Below are 19,144 nucleotides of genomic sequence, written 5' to 3'. Positions count from 1 at the left end.
CACAACCAAAGAGCTTGCACTAGCAATGGAAGATTAACATAGAATTGACAGAGGATAGATGACATAAACCCCGAGGATGGGCTAAAACTCAAAATTGCGAGCCTAATCTTGGGATGGCCGCCAAATCTACAAGGTCTCTCGCTCCCTCTGTACGAGCCCCAAGGAACTCCAAGTTGTGCATGACTGTTGTGATAGAGCCTTCTGACATTTTCCTCTTTGCATCTAGCAGTTCAAGGGGAGTACTAGCTATCCCATTCTTCCTTGATATTCAAGGTGAGAGGGTCAGGAAGCCTACCAGTTAGTTCCATCTTGACAATGTTGTCTTATGTCATTCATTTTTTCTAGCACTAGATTGGCATTAATGATTTGAATGATTAGTGCCCTCTAACAGGGAGTTCAGATTCTCAAATTTAGTTGCCAATTTTGTAGAGGTTTCCCAACATGATAATAAGAAACATCTTCCAATAGATTACAAATACTGCTTTGATTAAAACAAATATAATCATGGTTGTTGAGTTCATTAGAATATGGGCAATGTGGGCCACACTCTGAAATGGGCTGTAGAATTGAAGTGGATTCATCATCTTTCTATGCAGTGTATATATATATATATATATATAATTTTGACATAATCTAAATGCATTAGTTTCTACATGTTCTTATCATATTTTGAGTCTTCTTAGTCTCACCCTCTTTCATCAAGAAAGGACTTACCCCACTGGATCATGAAGGCACTTTTACATTCTGGTTTTTCTATGTAATTAGCTTCCTTTAGCTTCTCCTTTTTTTTCTTTTTTTTTTTTAAATAAATGTGGATACCACAATGTTTTGTTTCCTTCCTCTTCCATTTCTCCCTTCCTTTGTATTGCTATTTTCCTTTTAAATAAATAGCCTGATGGCTCTTTTTATCAAAATTAAGTGAATATAGCACAAATTTTATTCAAAGAAACTATAAAAGAAGGAGCATGGTAATGACAAGTCATGTCCCACATGACCTAAGAGAGAGACCAAAGATATTATAACATCATTTTACATTATTTGTACAACCGTGGAACGCATAAGCATACCACCAAGCTACACACACGATGACATGCTTGTGAGTATTGGCACCATATTTATACATCTACAGAATACTGGTTTTTCACTTTCAAAGACAATCTCGAGTAGCATACAGCACATAGTCAACAAATTGAAAATACGCAAATCCCTATTTCTTGTTGAGCAGCAACACACCCCAAAGCACCCAAAACCCAAGAATGTATCCCAAGGCAATGCTCATATAGAACCCTATCTTCTCTGCCTCATCTTCATCTTTAGGGTACCTTACACCGGGTGGTTTGTCGACATTTTCACAATCGTTATCCAATGGAAAGCCACAAAGAGCATAGTTTCCAAAATAGATAGATGGGTCTGGAAGTGCTAGAAACTGCCCACTGTCTGGAATTTTTCCAGATAAATTGTTATATGATAGGTTTAGATGACTTAAGAAAGATAGCGTGATCATTGTTGTCAAAATAGCCCCTGAAAGATCATTCTTTGATAAATCAAGTGATTCTAACCTCAGTAACAGGCCGATCTTGTCTGGAATTCTTCCCATCAAATGGTTTCCAGATAAATTCAGATTTTGCAAATAAGAAAGATACATTAGTTCTTCAGGAATCTCCCCACATAACTCATTTCTTGAGAGGTCAATGGATATCAGAAGTGGCAGCAGCTTATCATATCGAACATCCCTCCCTTTCAAATTCACATTGACATTATCCATGTAGCCTATGAGAAGTTTATTTGATACCAAGTAAAGAATTTCCATGTTGTCAATATAATCAAAGGAGATTTTATCATATATCTCAAGTGCAACCTTAGTGTTATAGAATATTTTAGGAGCAAATTTCATAGCTCTAAGGTTGCCAAGATTGTATGGTATGGTTCCTGACAGATGATTATATGCAAAGTCTATGACACGAAGATTGGTAAGGTTACCCAACTCAGGAGGAATATCGCCAACAATCATGTTATCACGGAGTCGAAGAACCTCCAAGTTCAATAAACTCTTTGCAAACCAAGTAGGTATGCTTCCACTTAACTTATTCTGGCCAAGATCAAGAGTCCTCAATGCTCGGCAATTTCTCAAAGATAAAGGGAGCTCTCCCGACAAATTATTGTTGTTCAAATGCAAATAAGCCAAGGATGGAGAACTAATGGTTGTAGGAATACCTCCAGATAATTGATTGTCGGACAGATCAAAAGTGGATAATTTTGGTTGGAGAGAATGATTCCAGCAATCAGGAATTTCACCTATAAGTTGATTTTTAGAGAGATCAAGAACTGCCAGCTTCTTCAGATAACATAATGTTTCTGGGATCCTTCCCGCTATCTTGTTGGAAGACAAAAGCAAGTACTCCAAATTTGCAGGAAATCGTGACACTGATCCTTCAAATGAGTTTCGACTCAGACCAACATACCGAAGATCAGAAAGATGCTCTAATGAAGCAGGAAGCTTGCCTTTGATATCATTATATGATAAATCTACAAGTTGAAGATTCTTCGAAAAGTTCCAAAACCAGTCTGGCAGAGTGTCTGAAATTCCAGCATTTGAGAAAGCAGCAACTGAGAGATTCTCCAACTTTTGAATCCATGAAGGAAATCCCGGTCCTAGTTTACTGTTCCACATGGCCAGTGTATTTAAGCCAACAGGAGGCACCCATTGTGAACCAAGATCAACCCTGAATTCATTAGCAGAAAAGCCAAGATGTTGAAGTTTTGCAAGACCTGCAAAGTGAGCTTCAGTCAAAACACCTGTCTGTTCATATATAAAAATGTAACATATGTCCTAATAGAACCCAAATCCTAATTTAAGTAAAGTTTAAATCATGGTTAGGATTAAAATTTAAATGTCATAATCTTAATTGATTTTGGATTTTCTCTTTAAATAAATTATTTGTTGTCTTAGATTAGAATACAAATCCCGAGGCAAATAGGAAAAAAAAATGCAAATTACAAAATTGCCCTTGAGAACATATCTTGAGGCAAAATGCAAATTACAAAATTGCCTTTGAGAATTTATCTCGAGGCATAAATACAAATTACAAGATTGCCCTTGAGAACACATATCTCGAAGCAATCTCAAATCTTAGGATAGCCCAAATACACATCCCGAGGCAATCCTAAATTTTATGTGGCCTAAGGACAAATCTTGAGGTAACCTGAGAAAGTGCAAATACCGAGGCGCCCAAACACATATCTCGAGGCAAATCGGATTTTATTACTCTAGTTAAAATTTGAAATTTTAATTAAAATTTTAAATTTGATTTTTGAAAATTTAATTTAAATTTTAAATCTAATTTTATCCTCTTTCTCTTGACTTGTTCCGCAAAGAGGTTATGGGTTAGGATTCTACGGGAGGGGGTTTGGATTGAGGATAAGGATAAAAAAAATTTAAAAGGAGGGGACCGGAAGAAGAAAAGGAGGAGAAAAAAAAAAAGAAGAAGGAAGCTTGGGGGAAGCCAAAAAAATAAATGAAGAAAAAAAAGAGAAAAAAAAGAAAAAAAAAGAAGAAGAAAAGAAAAAAAAAAATCGCCCCTGCTGCCATCACTATCTACTGCTCGCCGTCATCGACACCATCGCTGCTGCTGCTAATGACCACTGTCGCCACCGTCATTGCCATGCCTGCTATTTTTTGCGCGTTGTTGCCGTCGTCATCACCGACACCATCGTCGTTCTTCTGCTGAGTGGGTCGAGATAATGCCGCCAGCGACTTGACTCGATCATTTGCTCACTCTTTGCTCGTGTTGATGCCGCCGTCACCATAATCATTGCCAACTGAAAAGAAGAAGGAGAAGACAGAGGGAAAAAACCAAAGCCCTCGGAGGAAAAAATAGTAGATTTGATGAAAAAGAAAAAGAAAAAATCGGGAAGAGTAGAAGAATATTAAGAAGATATAAAAAAAGGAAAAAGGAAAAACACATGCACGTACATGCATGCATTTCTCCTCTCTTTCTCTCTCTTTCCCGTGGATGAGAACTCCAACATTCTCAATCTCTCTCCTCTCTTTTATCATCTTCTCCGCCAAAACCGCAGATTTGATCTGCAACGGAGACGACGACACCTTCTACAATCTCATCACCGACATCTACGAGTAGGGCTGGGGCCAGAGCTTCCACTTCTCTCCTTCCATTCCCAACCTCTCTCACAGCGACGCCACGAGCATCCATGAAGAACGCGCCGCCGATCTTATCAACGCGCAGCCAAGCCTCAAAGCCCTTGACATCGGATACAGCGTCGGTGGTCCGATGCATGCAATCACGGCTCACTCCCGGGCAAACATCACGGGAATCACCATCAATGAGTATCAAGCCGCGCGTTCACAGCCGGAAAGCCGGTCTCGACTCGATCTGCGACATGGTGTGCGGCAATTTCCTCTTGATGCCCTTCACCAACGCATCTTTCTGTAATGTTTGTTTTTTTTTATCTATCTTTGACTGGTTTGACTAGGTGTTTAGTGAGTGGGCCCCACTGTTTGTTTCATTGCCTTAATTTCCGGATCTTGCCTGATGGTGGATTATTGGTTTTTCCTGTTTTTGATTAGTGGAGGCTTTTAATTGAGTTTATGGGTTGCTTTTTTATAGGTTTAGCTGTGCAACCAATCTTCTTGCTCTCAAACTCTCTTATCCTTGAAACAACTCAACCTTGGCGAATTTTTGGTGTCATTTTTCTTTTTCTCTTTATGCTTGGTTTTGAGTGGAACTTGTCACCAACAAGCTTAGAGGTAAGCTTGTTATTTTCTTTAGAATTCGAGAAGTTATTTGAGCATGTTTTTTTCATGTCATTGAGTGTTTTTGGTCATTTTGAATAATTATGAGTAGCATGCTTTTTGTAATTTTAAGCTTAAATTCTATGTGTGCATGTTGCAACATAGAGAGGTTTTGGAATCTATGACCTTATTTTGTTAAGATTTTATTTATCTCTCTTGATTTTTGCAAGCTTGTATCTACCAAGGGATGCCTATAATTTAATTATAATATTTGAGTATGCATCTTGTAAGTCTGGTCATGTAAATTAGCATTCATGTTTTTGAATTATTTGAATATAGGTTTCCATGTTTGTAAGCTTGACATTGTGAGTATGCAGACCATGTTAAGTTAGTTGATTATATTTTTATAAAATTAAACATATGGTCATGCATGTTGGTTTGTCAGCATGTTTCCTTAGTGAAAATCGGCATGATGCATTTGTTTTCTTATTAATTAATTTGGTGAGATGAGCATGCAACTAGAGTGTGTTCTTTTTGATACATGTAAACATGATGTCTCGCAAGCATGTCTCTTAAACATTGTCCTTTTAATTAAGTTCTTAATCCTGTTGATCATGAGATCTTAAGTTTTAGTTTGGTTTTTAATTGATGTCTTATATATATATATGTGTGTGTGTGTAGTTCAGGTTTTAGAAATTCTCTTTCGTTGAGAATTCATCCATTTCTTGGCTTTTCATGCTAATGTTTAGTTTATTTTAGTTTTACTTTTAAATAAGAAGCTTATTTATAAATGCTTGTGAGTGCATGTTAGAAATATAGATTTATATAATATGAAACATGTGTTAATGATGATTATTAGTTTTGAAAAATTTTTGATGTCTTTGGTGCTTATTTCATAGCCTTCACGGAGTATATGTATATGTATAGTTGATTTTTTTTGTTGGCTTAACTCCTTATTTCTCCTGTAAACTTTTAGTTGCTAGTATGTGCATGATTGTTCTGTTGTCTTGCTAGCTTTGAACTCTTTTATTTGTTGAATTAGCTTGAGCTATAGTTGTAATTTAGGCCCGGCCCAAGATTTGTCACCTAAATTAGATTATTCTGTCTGGGTAGATCCATACCGGGCTGTAGTTCGCGGGACTTGGTGAACCCAACTCTGTAGCTCGGAGCCAGGTAGGCTCTGCGATGCATATAATTCCGTATTTATGGCAATAATTATTATTTAATTATTGCATTGTTTTGATAATTTTATTTATTTGAGTGGTATTTATGTTTATTTATTTATTTTTCTTATTTGTATTATTTATTCAGTAATTCCTCTGTCTGTATTCCGTATTTTCTGCGGTTTTTAGTACATCTCCATTTCTGGCTCGCCCAGCTAGGAGGAGTAAGTCCTAGCCATGTGCACATGTTTTCTGTAGTAGCGCTACCCCCCGTCTGCGGTCGAAGATCCGGCTCACGGCTGTTGATATTACATTACGTTTGCATTGCATTTCCGACTTCATAGTCGAAGATCCGACACTCGTCTTTGTTGATTTCTATTAGCCATGGAGATGTATTTTCGCGTGTTTTTTTCGTGTTTTTTTGGATTATTCCGAGATTCTGCGTATTTTTCACGTATTCAGCATGAAGCATGAGCTATTATTCCGCAATATCCGCTATACATTGTTTATCTGCGATCCTCACGGGCCCTTGTGGCTCATGCACTCTGTGATACTCTTTCGCGAGGAGAAGATCAAGTTTAGGTCTGGGGGGTGTCAGAGAGTCGTATTGTCTACGTTATCAATATCTTGTTATTACCTGCTTGTGAGTGTAAGACTTGTATTCTGATTGTATTTGTAATTTGCGAATCTGTTAGGGTTGTATTTGTATTCGTAGGGAAATCGCTAAAGTCCCAGTACTTGTAGTATTTCAGTTTCCAGTATCCTATTTGTGCTTTTGTGTTCTATTCATATCTGCTTGTTAGGGTTGACTCGACGGTGTTTTTTTAGTCGAGGCCTTGCACCCGTGGGGCCCAGGTCCCATTGGATGCGGCCGATCCGTCCTGAGCCCGTGCCGTGGGGCTGGGACGTGACACTTTCGATCGCGACTTTTACTCCATCGAGCCACACCGCAACAGCTGCCGTTGCCAAGGTTGCGCATGGGTTTCGTTGCTGTGCTCTTTGTTTTAAGCTTATATGTACCTCCAACAACAAGGACCAGAGGCACCATAATCAAAGTGATCATGGTTACTTTCCAGCAGCAGATAAAAGCAATGATGATTTCAACAAATAAAGTCGAAAAGCTCGAGATGAAACGGCAATGACTTGGCTTCTTCTTTATTACCATTTTCTTGAAGAGTACCCATTGTCTTTATGCAAATGAGGAGACTAACTGAAAGTTGGAGAGTAGTCATTTATATAAAAAGTATATGCACAGGATATGCTTCTCTTCATGTTTGCATGCACTTTTGAAGTTTGAATACATGGGATCAAAATATTATTTTGATTGATTGACATAAAAAATATATATAAATATATTGAAAGGCATGCATACGTGCATGGAAAAAACAAAAATATATATATAAAAAAATATTTAAAAAAAAAAAGAAAAAAAAGAAATGAGATGCATGCATATATATACTCACATGCTTTTAAAAAATATATAATGAAAGTGAGGAAACAAGAGGAATTTGTACGGGCAATGAAGTTGACCATGTTGTTGATTAAGAGCATGAGACAAGAACCATTCGCATGGCTGCCAGAGGTGATGAGGAAGAACAATAACTTCAGTCCCTGCTTCTTTAGAGATAAAATCATCACCGACAGTGACATTAGCCAAAGCAAGTTTATCTTTCACGGTTATCATGTAGTCATTTTCATCCTCCCGGAGTTGATGAAACATGAACTCATTGCTGCAAACTTGGATAATCATAATGGGTTAAAAGTGGATTTGTATGCCATGAATGAATGGAGGTCTAAAGGGATTCTTACTTGTTGGAAACCATCAAGAAGGGCTTTATATGCTATCAAAGGTGAGTGGAGGCTTGTGCCGGTGTTTGGAGGGTTTCAAGTTGGCAAATTCATGTTCTGATTTCGAGCTAAGCTTCTCGGACGAGCAAGGACCAAGCATCAGTTATCAGCAACACTTAGTGTTTAGTTCAAAAAGACTCAACATGATGATCATTTGTCCTTATGATCATCATCCTCTGATTCTAATACCTACAAGAAAAGGAGAAGTGAAAGGACAAGCATGGAAAACACACATGGTGATATTTGAAAACAAATAAAATAAAATAAAAATGAGGAAAAATGAGAAAATGAGAACCATTCTATGGACCTATAATATGCATGCATATATGTACTCACGTGAATGAAAGGGAAGGGCCCACCGTGAGGAGATATACATGGGAATATTAAAAATTATTATATGTATGCATGCAAACAAAAAAATATAATTAAAAAAAGTGAGAAGCAATACATTACAATGATCAAGTATGAGAAGCCCTGCTATATTCTCACGTGCATAAAAAGAAATCAAAAAGTAGGATAGTAATGCATGCATATGAAAGTGAATGGATGTGGTTAAATTGAGAAAACTCATCCCAATGAAAAAAAATAAATAATAATAAAATAAATAAAAATAATGAAGCATGGTACGTAGAAAGTTCCATGAACGAAGGCATTGATCCCCCTCTATATGATATAGAAGCATGCAATGAAAACAAAAAAAAAATGAGAATGATGAAAAGCATGCTCTAGTCTATAGTCTGCATGCATGATGTGCATTAAAATATAAAATGCACATAAATAAATGAATGATGAGGAGCATACATGCATATTCATGTGCATGTTTGAAAATATTTTTGCGGTGATTAGATGATAAAAATACATGCACACATACGTGCACGAAATAAAAAAAATGAAATGAAAAGCATGCAAAGCAAAAATAAAATAAAAAAAGAATGAGGAGAAGCATACATACGTGTATGGCAAAAAAAAATATATAAAAAATAATAATAAAGATAAAAAAAATAAAGAAATGAGAAGCATATGGGCCCACCATTAAAAAAATATATGAATGATGAGAAGCAGGCATATGTGCATGAAATAAAAAAATAAATAAATAATAAAAAAAAAAGAAATGAAAAATGAGAAGTGTGCATACTATATATTCATTAAAATAAAAAAAAAATCTCGAAATGATATGCCCGCAAATGGATAACAGAGGAAACATGTACTGTATGCATGGAGAAAAACTTATCCTGGGGCAACAAAAAATAAATAAAATAATAAATGCTAATCTTGAAACAGCGACAAGGGTGCTTATCTTGAAGTGGTGACTAAATTTGTCTCGAGGCAGCAATAATATATATATATATATATATATATATATATAAATTTTAAAGCGGTTATGAGATATTTCAAGATGGTAATCAGGCATGCAATGCAATGATGACGTGCATGCAGCGACATATCATGATATGCATAATCAAAACCAAAGTAGTCAAGTCAAGACTTAAAATATAAAAAAAAAAAATCAAGATTTGAAATCCATATAAATCGACTAATTGAGCCTCGGGCGGTCTCAAGACATTAAAAAAAGTCAAAAGACCCAAAGAGTTTCACAAGTCAATATTTCAAAAATTTATATAAATCGACAATTGAGCTCAGCGGTCTCGGGCATCGAAAGTCAAAGACCCAAAGAGTTTCACAAGTCAATATTTGAAATCCATATAAATCGACAATTGAACTCCCGTGAGTCTCAAGACGTCGAAGTCAAAGACCCAAAGAGGTTCGTGAAGTCAAGAAGGGAACTTCACAAGCATGAAAAACCCTGAGCTTATGAAAAGTCAAAAATCAAGCCTATGGTTCATCAACATGGAGGAGTCATAATTTGAAATTCAAATCAAACTCAAGATGCAAATCAAATCAAAAAATGCAAAAAAAAAATGTCCAAGACACAATGTTCGGACACTAAGTCCATAAGTCAAGATGATTGTCAAGATGATTTTAAATTTCTTGTATTTTCAATGGAATCCATGAATTCATATTTATTGAAATCAATGAAAAATTGATTATCACAATTTGTCTCCTTGTTCACACTTATTTTTCTTAATCGGAGGTTCCTCGCGACAATGTCCGGGTAATTAACATTAAGGGCTTGCCTTTAGTGGAAGTCATGAACCCATAATCTCTTGAAGTCATAAAAATTAAATTTGATTTGTGATCTATGCTTTTTTCAACCGGTCAATCCCAATTAAAGGCCGGGTGGAAAGAAAGGAGCCCACACTGTCAAATTATTATAAGCAAAATCCAAGAATTCAAGTTTAGGATATAGTTGACCCAAATTTACTGGGACACTTCCATTCAATGTATTGCGAGAAATATCCAATTTTTTCAAAGAATGAAGTCTGAATTGGAGGAATGGCCCATAAAATAAGTTCACATACTGATTGAGCATCTTGAGAGACTTGAGGTTTCCCGACCTAATCTGGAAAAATGTCCCTGTGAGTTCACCGATGGCCCAATAAAGTATTTCCAAACTATCTTTAATGCAACCTGAAAACACTTCTCCAAGTTCATTCAAATCACCATGCAGATATTTATTTCTATCGAAAGATCCAATGAGTTCAACATGCAGAGGTTTCCTAAGCTCGGTGGCACTCCACCTTCTAGGACTCTATTGTTGGCAAGGTTGAGGACTCGAGAGATGTTAAATTTCCAATAGCACTAGGAATTAGCTCTTTGAAAGCATTGGCACTCAAATCTAGACTCTCAAGGTCTGGTTAGCTTGAACAACCAAGATGGGACTACGGAATGAAGATTGTTACTAGAGAGATCAATAACTCGAAGCTTTGTAAAGTTAACATGTGCAAGAGAATCGGGGAATCTCAAGATTGCAGTTTGATAAGTATATTTCGAGACTAAAGGAAAAAGTGTTAAGTGATTCTAGCCAATCGGTGCTTTGGAGAGATCAACAAAATTCAAGTTTAGGTACTCGAAGAGAAGAAAGATTTGAGAGCCAATAACTTCCAACAATGAAGAGTTTGTTCCAAGATGAATAGAAAGGATTAGAAAGATCAAGATGATGCAAGTGTGAGAGATTGCCAAGCTGATGAGGAACTAGTCCACTAAAGCCAGCACAAGAGAGATCAAGATAACGCAGTTGTGCGAGTGAACCAATGAAAGCGGGGATTTGAATACCTCCAAAGAAGTTCATGCTGAGATCCAAGTATTGCAAGTGTTTCAACCCAAGCAAAGCTGGATTGATCTCTCCATTCAATGGCTCGAGACGTGGGCCATATTGAAACATGTCATGAAGAGGCCTCTTGTTACCAAGATCAAGTTGCACAACATACCCTGTTTGGTTATCACATTGAATTCCTCTCCAAATGCGTAGCATCTTCCCCAATCCAAGATGATAGCAGTCCATCGAGGATCTTTAAGCCCTTCTTTGAAATCAAGAAGTGCTTTCCTTTCGAGTTCTCTGCACACATTGATTGAAACCCCATTGCAGAGGCTGAATTTGAGGTAGAGAAAGACTAGTAGGAGAGCTTTAGTGAGCTTTACACCCATAGATAAATGACTTTGTTTTTCTATTTAAGTTGTCGGGTTCACCATGTAAGTATATATATATAACATTGAAAATTCATTTATGCATTTATTAGATTGTTTGATGAATGGAGTTTCATAGATTACAGCATTAGGAATTGTAATGTGTCCAATCAATATGGAAGGCAGGTGAGCATTTATTAGATTTTGAACAATTCTTCTTAGAGCTACACCTCATTAAAAGCTCAATCAATGGTGTGCTTTTATCGGGTTTCTAAGTGCAAAAATTTGAAACTTTCCAAACCACTCTTATTTCCTTTTAATTACATGATAATATTATTCTTGCTCATTGTGATTTGTACTTATAAAAATCTCTGTCATCTGCAGCAATAAAAGATCAATCGAGAATGCTTTCGGTCTTTCCAAATTATCTTGTGTTCTTCGTAGAAAGTAGGCCATCTTTGTACAAGGATTTGACCAGCTTCATTCTTGGAAACTCGCTTGATATTTTCTTATATTTATGAATTTTTGTGGTGCTTGGAATCCAAAGCTACAACCATGATTAAAATAAAAACAATTTTAATTATAATGCTATTATAAGAGTTATACCTATTTTGAAAGGATCTTGAAGAATTCATATGTTTCTTGGTAATTAATAGGACTAATGAAGTTGTTAAGATTTTATATTTTGTACTAGTGGGCCCTATATGGGTGCTACATAAGCTTAGGGGTTTTACACCAAAAAGTCTCAAGATTTAATGGCTCAACCCCTATATTTATAAATAAACAAATTACACTTCTATCACACAACCGATGTGGGACTATATTTCTAAAACCCTCCCTCAAGTTCAACTAGGTCTTTTTTTTTTGTCAGTTCGAATTTGCTCAAACTTGTACACCAAAGGTCTGTTTTTACCAGAACTTGTACACTACTTTGTGTCTCAGAGGTCCTACACACATGAACTTGTACACTACTTGTGTCTCAGAGGTTCTACTCAAATGGACTTGTACACCACTTTGTGTCTCAGATGTCCCTTTTTTTTTTATATTGGGCTCCACTATATTTTCTGATACCATGTTAGATTTTATATTTTGTACTAGTGGTTCAAATATGGGTGCTACATAAGCTTAGGGGTTTTACACCAAAAAGTCTCAAAACTTAGTGGCTAACCCCTATATCTATATATAAACCCATTACACTTCTATCACACAACTGATGTGGAACTATATTTCCAACAGAAGTTTAGCATATATATGTTTACCCTGCTATCAATGAGGTAGTAGTTCATGAGGAATGTAAACAAATAATCATAAAACTTGAAACATACATACCAAAAAAATAACTCAAAGGTCAAATTTTTGAGAAAAATTTCAGTAGGGCAGACAAGTATAATAATCTTAGTAAAATTTATGTACAATTAGATTCATTTTACTATTATTAGTATGAAAATTTTGTAGTAGATTCATGGTATGGTTAATTCTTGAAAAGCAACAAAAAAGTCTAGAAAATAGAAATTATAAAACTATATAATCACAAAACTATAAAGGAAAAAATACATCATAACAAGGCAAGCTTGTATAGTAACAAGGAAAGCTAAATAAGCCTCCTAAAGAACCTTTGGGGGGTCGCCGGCGGCGGTGGCAGTGGTGGAAGTAAGACTGCTTCAATATCTTTTCCTCCTGGTCCTTCCTCGTTGGCGACGGTCGGGTGGTTCACAGCGCAAGCAGATGGGGATGTCGTATGCACAGGTGGCTAGCTCTTCATAGTCAGATGAGGTACCTTCCTCTAAGCGTTTGGAGAAACGGAACGGAGTGGATCACCCTCTCAAATAGCCTTCACTCACCGGTGCAAAGAGGCCTAGGTCACCGAAGAAGCCTTCATGTGGGCGTTGCTTTAGGAACACCCACAAAACGACGGAGTGTCATCATCAGATCGTCTGTCTGCGATGTGCTTGTGTCGGCCATATGTCACCCCATTGCCCGGTGGAGCCTAGGAAGAGTCCACATCAGAAGAAGGTGCACGTTAGGTCTAAGAGAGCAGGGACTCAGGTGGTGTCACAAGCTATTTTAGAGGCTGACGGGGTAGGTTCGTCTCGTGAGGCCTTGCGGGTCCAACTGCTCAACTGAGCGTCTCTCTCGATCCCATTACCTCCGGAGTCATCGGAACTGTGAGATGAACTTGCGAAGGTGGCGGTGTTGTCTCTCGAAGAGAGGTTTGTTAATGAATCTAATCTTTTGGCCGTCATTCCTTCTATAATTAACAAGGCTTTGGCCAGTCCCATTATGCCATTAAATACTGCACTTTCCTTCTACCTCTAACGAGCAGGGAAGAGGTGAGGACCTTTGTAAGCTGGGAAAATTCAAGGCGATGATGAAGGATGGACCTTGCATGGTAATGATCGTTCCTTGGTCGGCTGAATTAAGAGCGGTTGGGAGAGCCTCAGGGGAGGGTTAATGGATCCTCATTTGGAACCTGCTACCCCATGCTTGGTGCTATATATAGCATTATCTCTGAAGTTCTTCAACCGGTGGGAGAGTTAGTCATGTTGTCTCAAGCTGAGCTTCTCATAAATAATTTTTATCGGTGCTGGTGCGACGCCGGTCGGGTGTCTCTTTGCCTTTTGAACTGAATTTCAGTATAGGGATAAGGAGATATAGTGTGTTATTCACTGAAGATCGTGCGAGTTTCCTGGTCTATCCAAGGGAGTTGGGTCATTATATTATCGCCCCTAGAGAGGTTGCTGCTGTCGAGGGATCTTTGGTGTGTGACCGGAAGGCGAAGGAAAAGGAGAAACGGCCGTCCTCCGGTACTTCTGTGGATGGTGGAGCCTTGCTCCCATCGGGAAAGACAACGGGATATTATTGTTACGGGGAGTCAAGCAGATGAGGAGAGAGTGATAGGGGCTTCAGCTCCGATGATGAAGGAGCTGTGGGTGGTGGTTGAGCCTTGCTCCCACGGTGGCACCGACGAGTGTCCTCCCCACGTGCGGGTGCCGGCACATCAGACCGATGGTCATTCCAATTGTCTTGGACGAACGGGTGGTTACTTGTTGGCTCGGTCTCTAGAGCGTCGTTCGTCTGATGGTGTACGTAGTGGGTTGTCACATAGTACAAAGGGGAGACGTGTCGATTTTTGGCCAGAGGGATTTATTTGGTGTACGTAGTGGGTTGTCACATAGTACATGGTGTACATAGTTGGTTGTCACATAGTACCAGAGGGATTTATTTGGTAATTTTTGGCAAGGGTCTGGGCCCTGGTCCCAAGTTCATCTCCCACTAATGAAGGAGGAAACAGTGGTGCTGATTTGACAATATAAGGGGTTGTTTCTGATACTCGTTCCTCATATTCTTTGTCACCTGAAATGGACATCAACTCTGATAATTCAGTAACAGAATTTGAAAGAAACATAAGAAAACTTTTGCCAGCCTTACATGAAGAGAGTAATACGTCCAAGATAAGGCAGTCTACTAGAACCAGGAAAAGTGAACGGCAAAAGAAACCTTCTTCAAGGTTCAATGAGGAGGTGGGTTATTTGGTTGAGATACCTAAATCGGCAAAGAAAAAAAGGGCTGGTGGTGATGGCGATAAAGGAACGAACGCCAAACCTTTACTCATTGCTGATTGGTCTAATGTTCAAATTGTTAAATATTGTGATGCATGTGGAATTTCCTTTTCTAATTCTGTGAATGACTACATTAATCATATTCGTAATCTAGAGAAGTCTCATTCTTGTTGTCCTTTGGAGTTTGGGGTGACCTCCTTGGAGGGTCAGGGATTTTAATTGGTTATCCATGAATTCAATCAATTGGAATGTTAAGGGGCTAGGTAGGCCATCTAAGCGTTTCTTAGTAAAGGACTTTCTTTATATCCACCATGCCAAAGTTTGTTGTCTTCAAGAAACAAAAATTGGAGGAGATTAGTCAAGCTACCTGGCGGGAGATTGGCGGATGCCATCTTGATCAATTTACATTTTTGCCGGCTAGAGGGTCTGCGGGTGGCATCGCTGTAGGTTGGAACAGTGTGCTTTTGAACGGGAAACTAGCTTAGAAAGGAGAATTTAGTCTAACGGTGGATTTTATTTCTAAGATTGATAATCTTAGTTGGCAATGTACCGTGGTATATGGGCCAAATGAGCGGTCCCACAAACGTGCTTTTTGGGAAGAGTTGAGAAACATTAGAGGAGTTTCATCGGGGCCTTGGGTGATTTATGGGTACTTTAACGCTATCTTTACTGTGGGGGACAAAATGTCAGGTAATCCCAATTTGGAGGATATTCGTTGCGCAAACTTATTGATGCGGGACTGTGGTTGCATGAGCCGCCCTCTGTGGGAAGAAGATTTACTTGGACAAATGTCAAGAGGAGCCGATCTGGGTCAAATAACATCAGTTTCTAGTGAATAATGATTGGTTAGCTTGCTTCCCCAGAGTGACTTAGAATAGTCTCCCCAGACTAGGATCCGATCATATGCCGATTAGGATTGAGGTGGGATCCCACTTGTTTAATCCAAAGCCATTTCGGTTTGAATTGGCATGGACTACCAAAGAAGGTTTTTAGGATCTTGTTCACCTTTGGTGGACTAAAAATCTCACACATGGGGTGTGGTGCGTTCATTTTTCTCTAAAAAGGTTCTTTGGAGTTAAGGCGTAGGCTGCGATATTGGGCAAAAGTTTAACTTTGGATCTATAAAACTTAAAAAACTCGCCTTTTTGCATGATGCTGAGGGCCTGGATATTGTGAAGGAATCAAGAAGGCTCACCACGGAGGAGGCGATTAAGGAAAAAAGAAATTTTAGAGAAATTGAATGAAATTTGCAAGCAGGAAGAAATTTATTGAAAACAGAGATCTAGGCTGCAGTGGCTAAAAGAAGGAGATGAGAAAAAAAAATTTACCATGCTGTCGCAAATGGCCGCAAGAACCCTAATTTCATCCCTCGAATGCGAATGGATGGAACTACTATTGAATCTCCCCGTGATATTGGCATAGTTTTTGCTGGGCACTTTAAACTTCAATTTGGGCATAGACGACCTGCTAGGCTTCGACTTGATTTACGAAAACTATTTGCTCATAAGGTGTCTATTGCCCTGGCGGATTTGGAAAGGCCTTTCATGATTGATGAAGTCAAATGAGCTGTTTTTGATCTGGGGGAAGACAAATCCCCGGGTCTAGATGGTTTTCCTATACATTTTTTTAAAAGTATTGGGATACGATTAGTTCAGATCTTCTTCTCCTCTGTGAGGATTGCTACTTTCATAGAGCTAATCTGGAGAAGATAAATTGGGTAAGCATTGCTCTTATACCTAAGGTGGAAGTGCCGGAATCTCCCGGTGATTACAGACCCATTAGTTTGATAAACTCATCACTGAAGATTTTATCTAAACTGCTGGCCTCACGGCTTACTAAGGTGCTAAATGATTTGGAGGAACCTGAACAATCGGCTTTCATGTAAGGACGTTGCATCCTTGATAATATTGCCACTACTAAAGAACTGTTCTTTAGTTTACACAAGCGTAGGATTTCAGGTCACATCTTGAAAGTTGATTTTTCTAAGGCATTTGATATAGTGGGATGGGATTTCCTTTTTGAATTGTTGAAAGTCGAGGGATTCGAAGATCGGTGGATCGGGTGGATCAAAAAGTATTACATTCTCTTCTAAGGCTTCTATTCTAGTAAAGCGGAGCTTCAAAATGGTTATGTTCAATATCAAAGGGAGTTAAGGCAAGGAGACCTGTTATCTCCCATGTTGTTCGTGCTAATTATGGATGTCCTTTGCTCGATATTCTCCCATGCACTTAGATCCAAGGTTTTGATTGGAATACCATTAGGGGAGTTGGGTAGTAGATGTAATCTTCACTATACTGATGATCTGTTGGTTTTGACCACGGGTGGACTCGAAGATTTGCGGGTGGTTAAACTTATGTTGTATGTTTTTGAGGGGATGACGGGGTTGGCAATGAATTTTTCTAAAACTTGTTTGCACTCATCTTCTCGGGACTTGCTACCTGACCCGGCTACGGCGGATAGCTTAAGCTGCACAAGGGGTATACTTCCGGTTACCTATCTAGGTATCCCAATTTTTGGGAAAAGGCCACGAAGACAAGATTAGGAAGATCTCATTACAAAGGTCAGAAGATGGCTTGCTTGGTGGAAAGTGCAACATCTATCGTTAGGAGGCTGTCTTACTTTAGTTAACTCGGTCCTTTCGGCGATCCCTACATATTGGATGTTCCTTTTTAGGATCCCTGTTGGGTCATTAAGAAGATTAATCGGATTCATAGAGACTTTTTGTGGACCGGACCAGACATTGACCACCCCAATGTAGATTGGTCTCTTGGAAAAATCTTTGTCATCCCCGCTATCATGTGGGATGGGGAATCTTAGATCTATAGAGCTTTAACCAAGTTTTGCTGGGTATATGGTGGTGGAAATTCATGACTGACACATCTTGGTGTGGTGTGAAAGTTATCCAATTTAACTATGGTATTCAACATTGGAACATGTTTCCTAGGCAGTCGGGTAGGGTGTCCTTCTTTTGGAAAGGGGTCCTGAGCTATCTGCCTGCTCTAAGAGGATGTGTTTTGCAAGGAGTTAATACAGGGACGAAGACTCTTTTTTGGAAAGATCGTTGGGTTAATGGATGTGCTCCTATGTTCATTTGGCATGAAGAGTTCAGAAGGACACGGGCACCCAATGGTACTATCAGTGAGCTGTTAGGGATCTTTGATCAGGCCCCCTTTTTAGCCGATCCAGATATTCAGGCAATCAGTGCGCATCTACGGGGGCCAGTAGAACGCTCAGGGGATAGGAAATGGTAGAGACTTGCAGGAAATGGTACATTTACAGTTAAATCATTTTATAATTTCCTAATTGATGGGGGGTTGCGGTGCCCAATCGCGAGATTTTTTTAGAGTAACTTTTGTCCCAAAAAAATCTCCGTGTTCAACTGGCTTGCCTGACAAGATAGGATTCTCTCTCTTGAGAACTTAGAAAAACGAAGATGCAATAAACTCCGAACTACTACCTGTGTCATGTGTCATGCTGGGATGGAAACTGTGAATCATCTGTTCCTACATTGTTCTTTTGCTAAACAGGTGTGGAGTTATTATGTGAGGATCCTGCATCTCCCGGAACCCCCTATGTATATGCATTTGGTTTGGGGACTCTGGAGATCTTCTGTGAGACTTACTTGTAGAGATATAGGGGACCTAGTTGTGAAAGGAATTGTGTAGAATATTTGGATTGCTAGAAATGACTGCATTTTTAATACTAATTGCTTGTCTGCACATGCTCTTACCATTAAAATTGATCATATGCTATTGTCATGGTTCTCTACAGTTGCTGAGGGCCCTAAAGCGAAGTTGGTGGATTCCTTCGATATCATCCGCCGAAGTCTGGACTTTGTTGGCCCTCGTGTGGAGGAAATAGGAGGTGTTATTCCCTCTGACAAGGCAGGAGGAGATATTCCTTCTGAGGAGACACAGATTCAGACCACGGGCTAGTTGACTGACTTCTTCAGGCACTATTTGGCGGCCTGTGTTATCGTTGTTTCTTTCCATCTTGTATGTACTCTGTTTGTTCTGTTCCACTTCTTGAGGCGTGTTGTTGTAAGTTCTATTTTGTACCTCACCTCAATAGTGTGTTGAGCGTTGTTGGTGTCTGTATTTGCTCCTTTTATTTTATTGGAGTGGTTTATCTACCTTTTCACAAAAAAAAAATAATAAAAAATAAAATAATAAAAAATACATCATCTATCTTTATATATACATTGGAAATATATCTAAATACATTAGCTTATATAGACATGTTTTATTTGCAGTTTTTAACATATTATCAAGTGCAAATTAACAAAATGAACACTATCT

General features: G+C 38.5%; 1 protein-coding gene and 1 long non-coding RNA gene across 2 annotated transcripts; one reads left to right on the top strand and one right to left on the bottom strand.

Annotated features, from left to right (window-relative positions):
- Positions 1–1,016: 1,016 nt before the first annotated feature.
- LOC120273764 (receptor-like protein EIX1) lies at positions 1,017–11,164 on the bottom strand. Its single transcript, XM_039280466.1, has 2 exons — positions 10,936–11,164; positions 1,017–2,769 (listed from the first exon to the last, which is right to left on the bottom strand). The coding sequence occupies exons 1-2, from the start codon at positions 11,162–11,164 to the stop codon at positions 1,208–1,210; spliced, it is 1,791 nt and encodes a 596-aa protein (XP_039136400.1). The 3' UTR covers positions 1,017–1,207.
- On the top strand, positions 4,732–6,597 carry LOC120271213. Its single transcript, XR_005539839.1, has 3 exons — positions 4,732–4,765; positions 5,864–5,923; positions 6,479–6,597. It is a non-coding gene; the product is annotated as an uncharacterized LOC120271213 (long non-coding RNA).
- Positions 11,165–19,144: the final 7,980 nt, after the last annotated feature.

The sequence above is a fragment of the Dioscorea cayenensis genome, chromosome 2 (assembly GCF_009730915.1).
Source record: "Dioscorea cayenensis subsp. rotundata cultivar TDr96_F1 chromosome 2, TDr96_F1_v2_PseudoChromosome.rev07_lg8_w22 25.fasta, whole genome shotgun sequence".
NCBI classification, from domain to species: Eukaryota; Viridiplantae; Streptophyta; class Magnoliopsida; order Dioscoreales; family Dioscoreaceae; genus Dioscorea; species Dioscorea cayenensis.
Note: the sequence above shows the minus strand (reverse complement) of the source record. Positions and strands in the feature narration are given on the sequence as shown.

Bases quoted from the DNA above. Each gene is read 5' to 3' on its own strand.
- LOC120273764 (XM_039280466.1), bottom strand. From the start codon at position 11,164: ATGGACTGCTATCATCTTGGATTGGGGAAGATGCTACGCATTTGGAGA. The intron at 2,770-10,935 runs GTATTCAAATCC...CTCACTTTGCAG, and splicing joins CAGCATGAACTTCTTTGGAG to GTCTTGCAAAACTTCAACAT.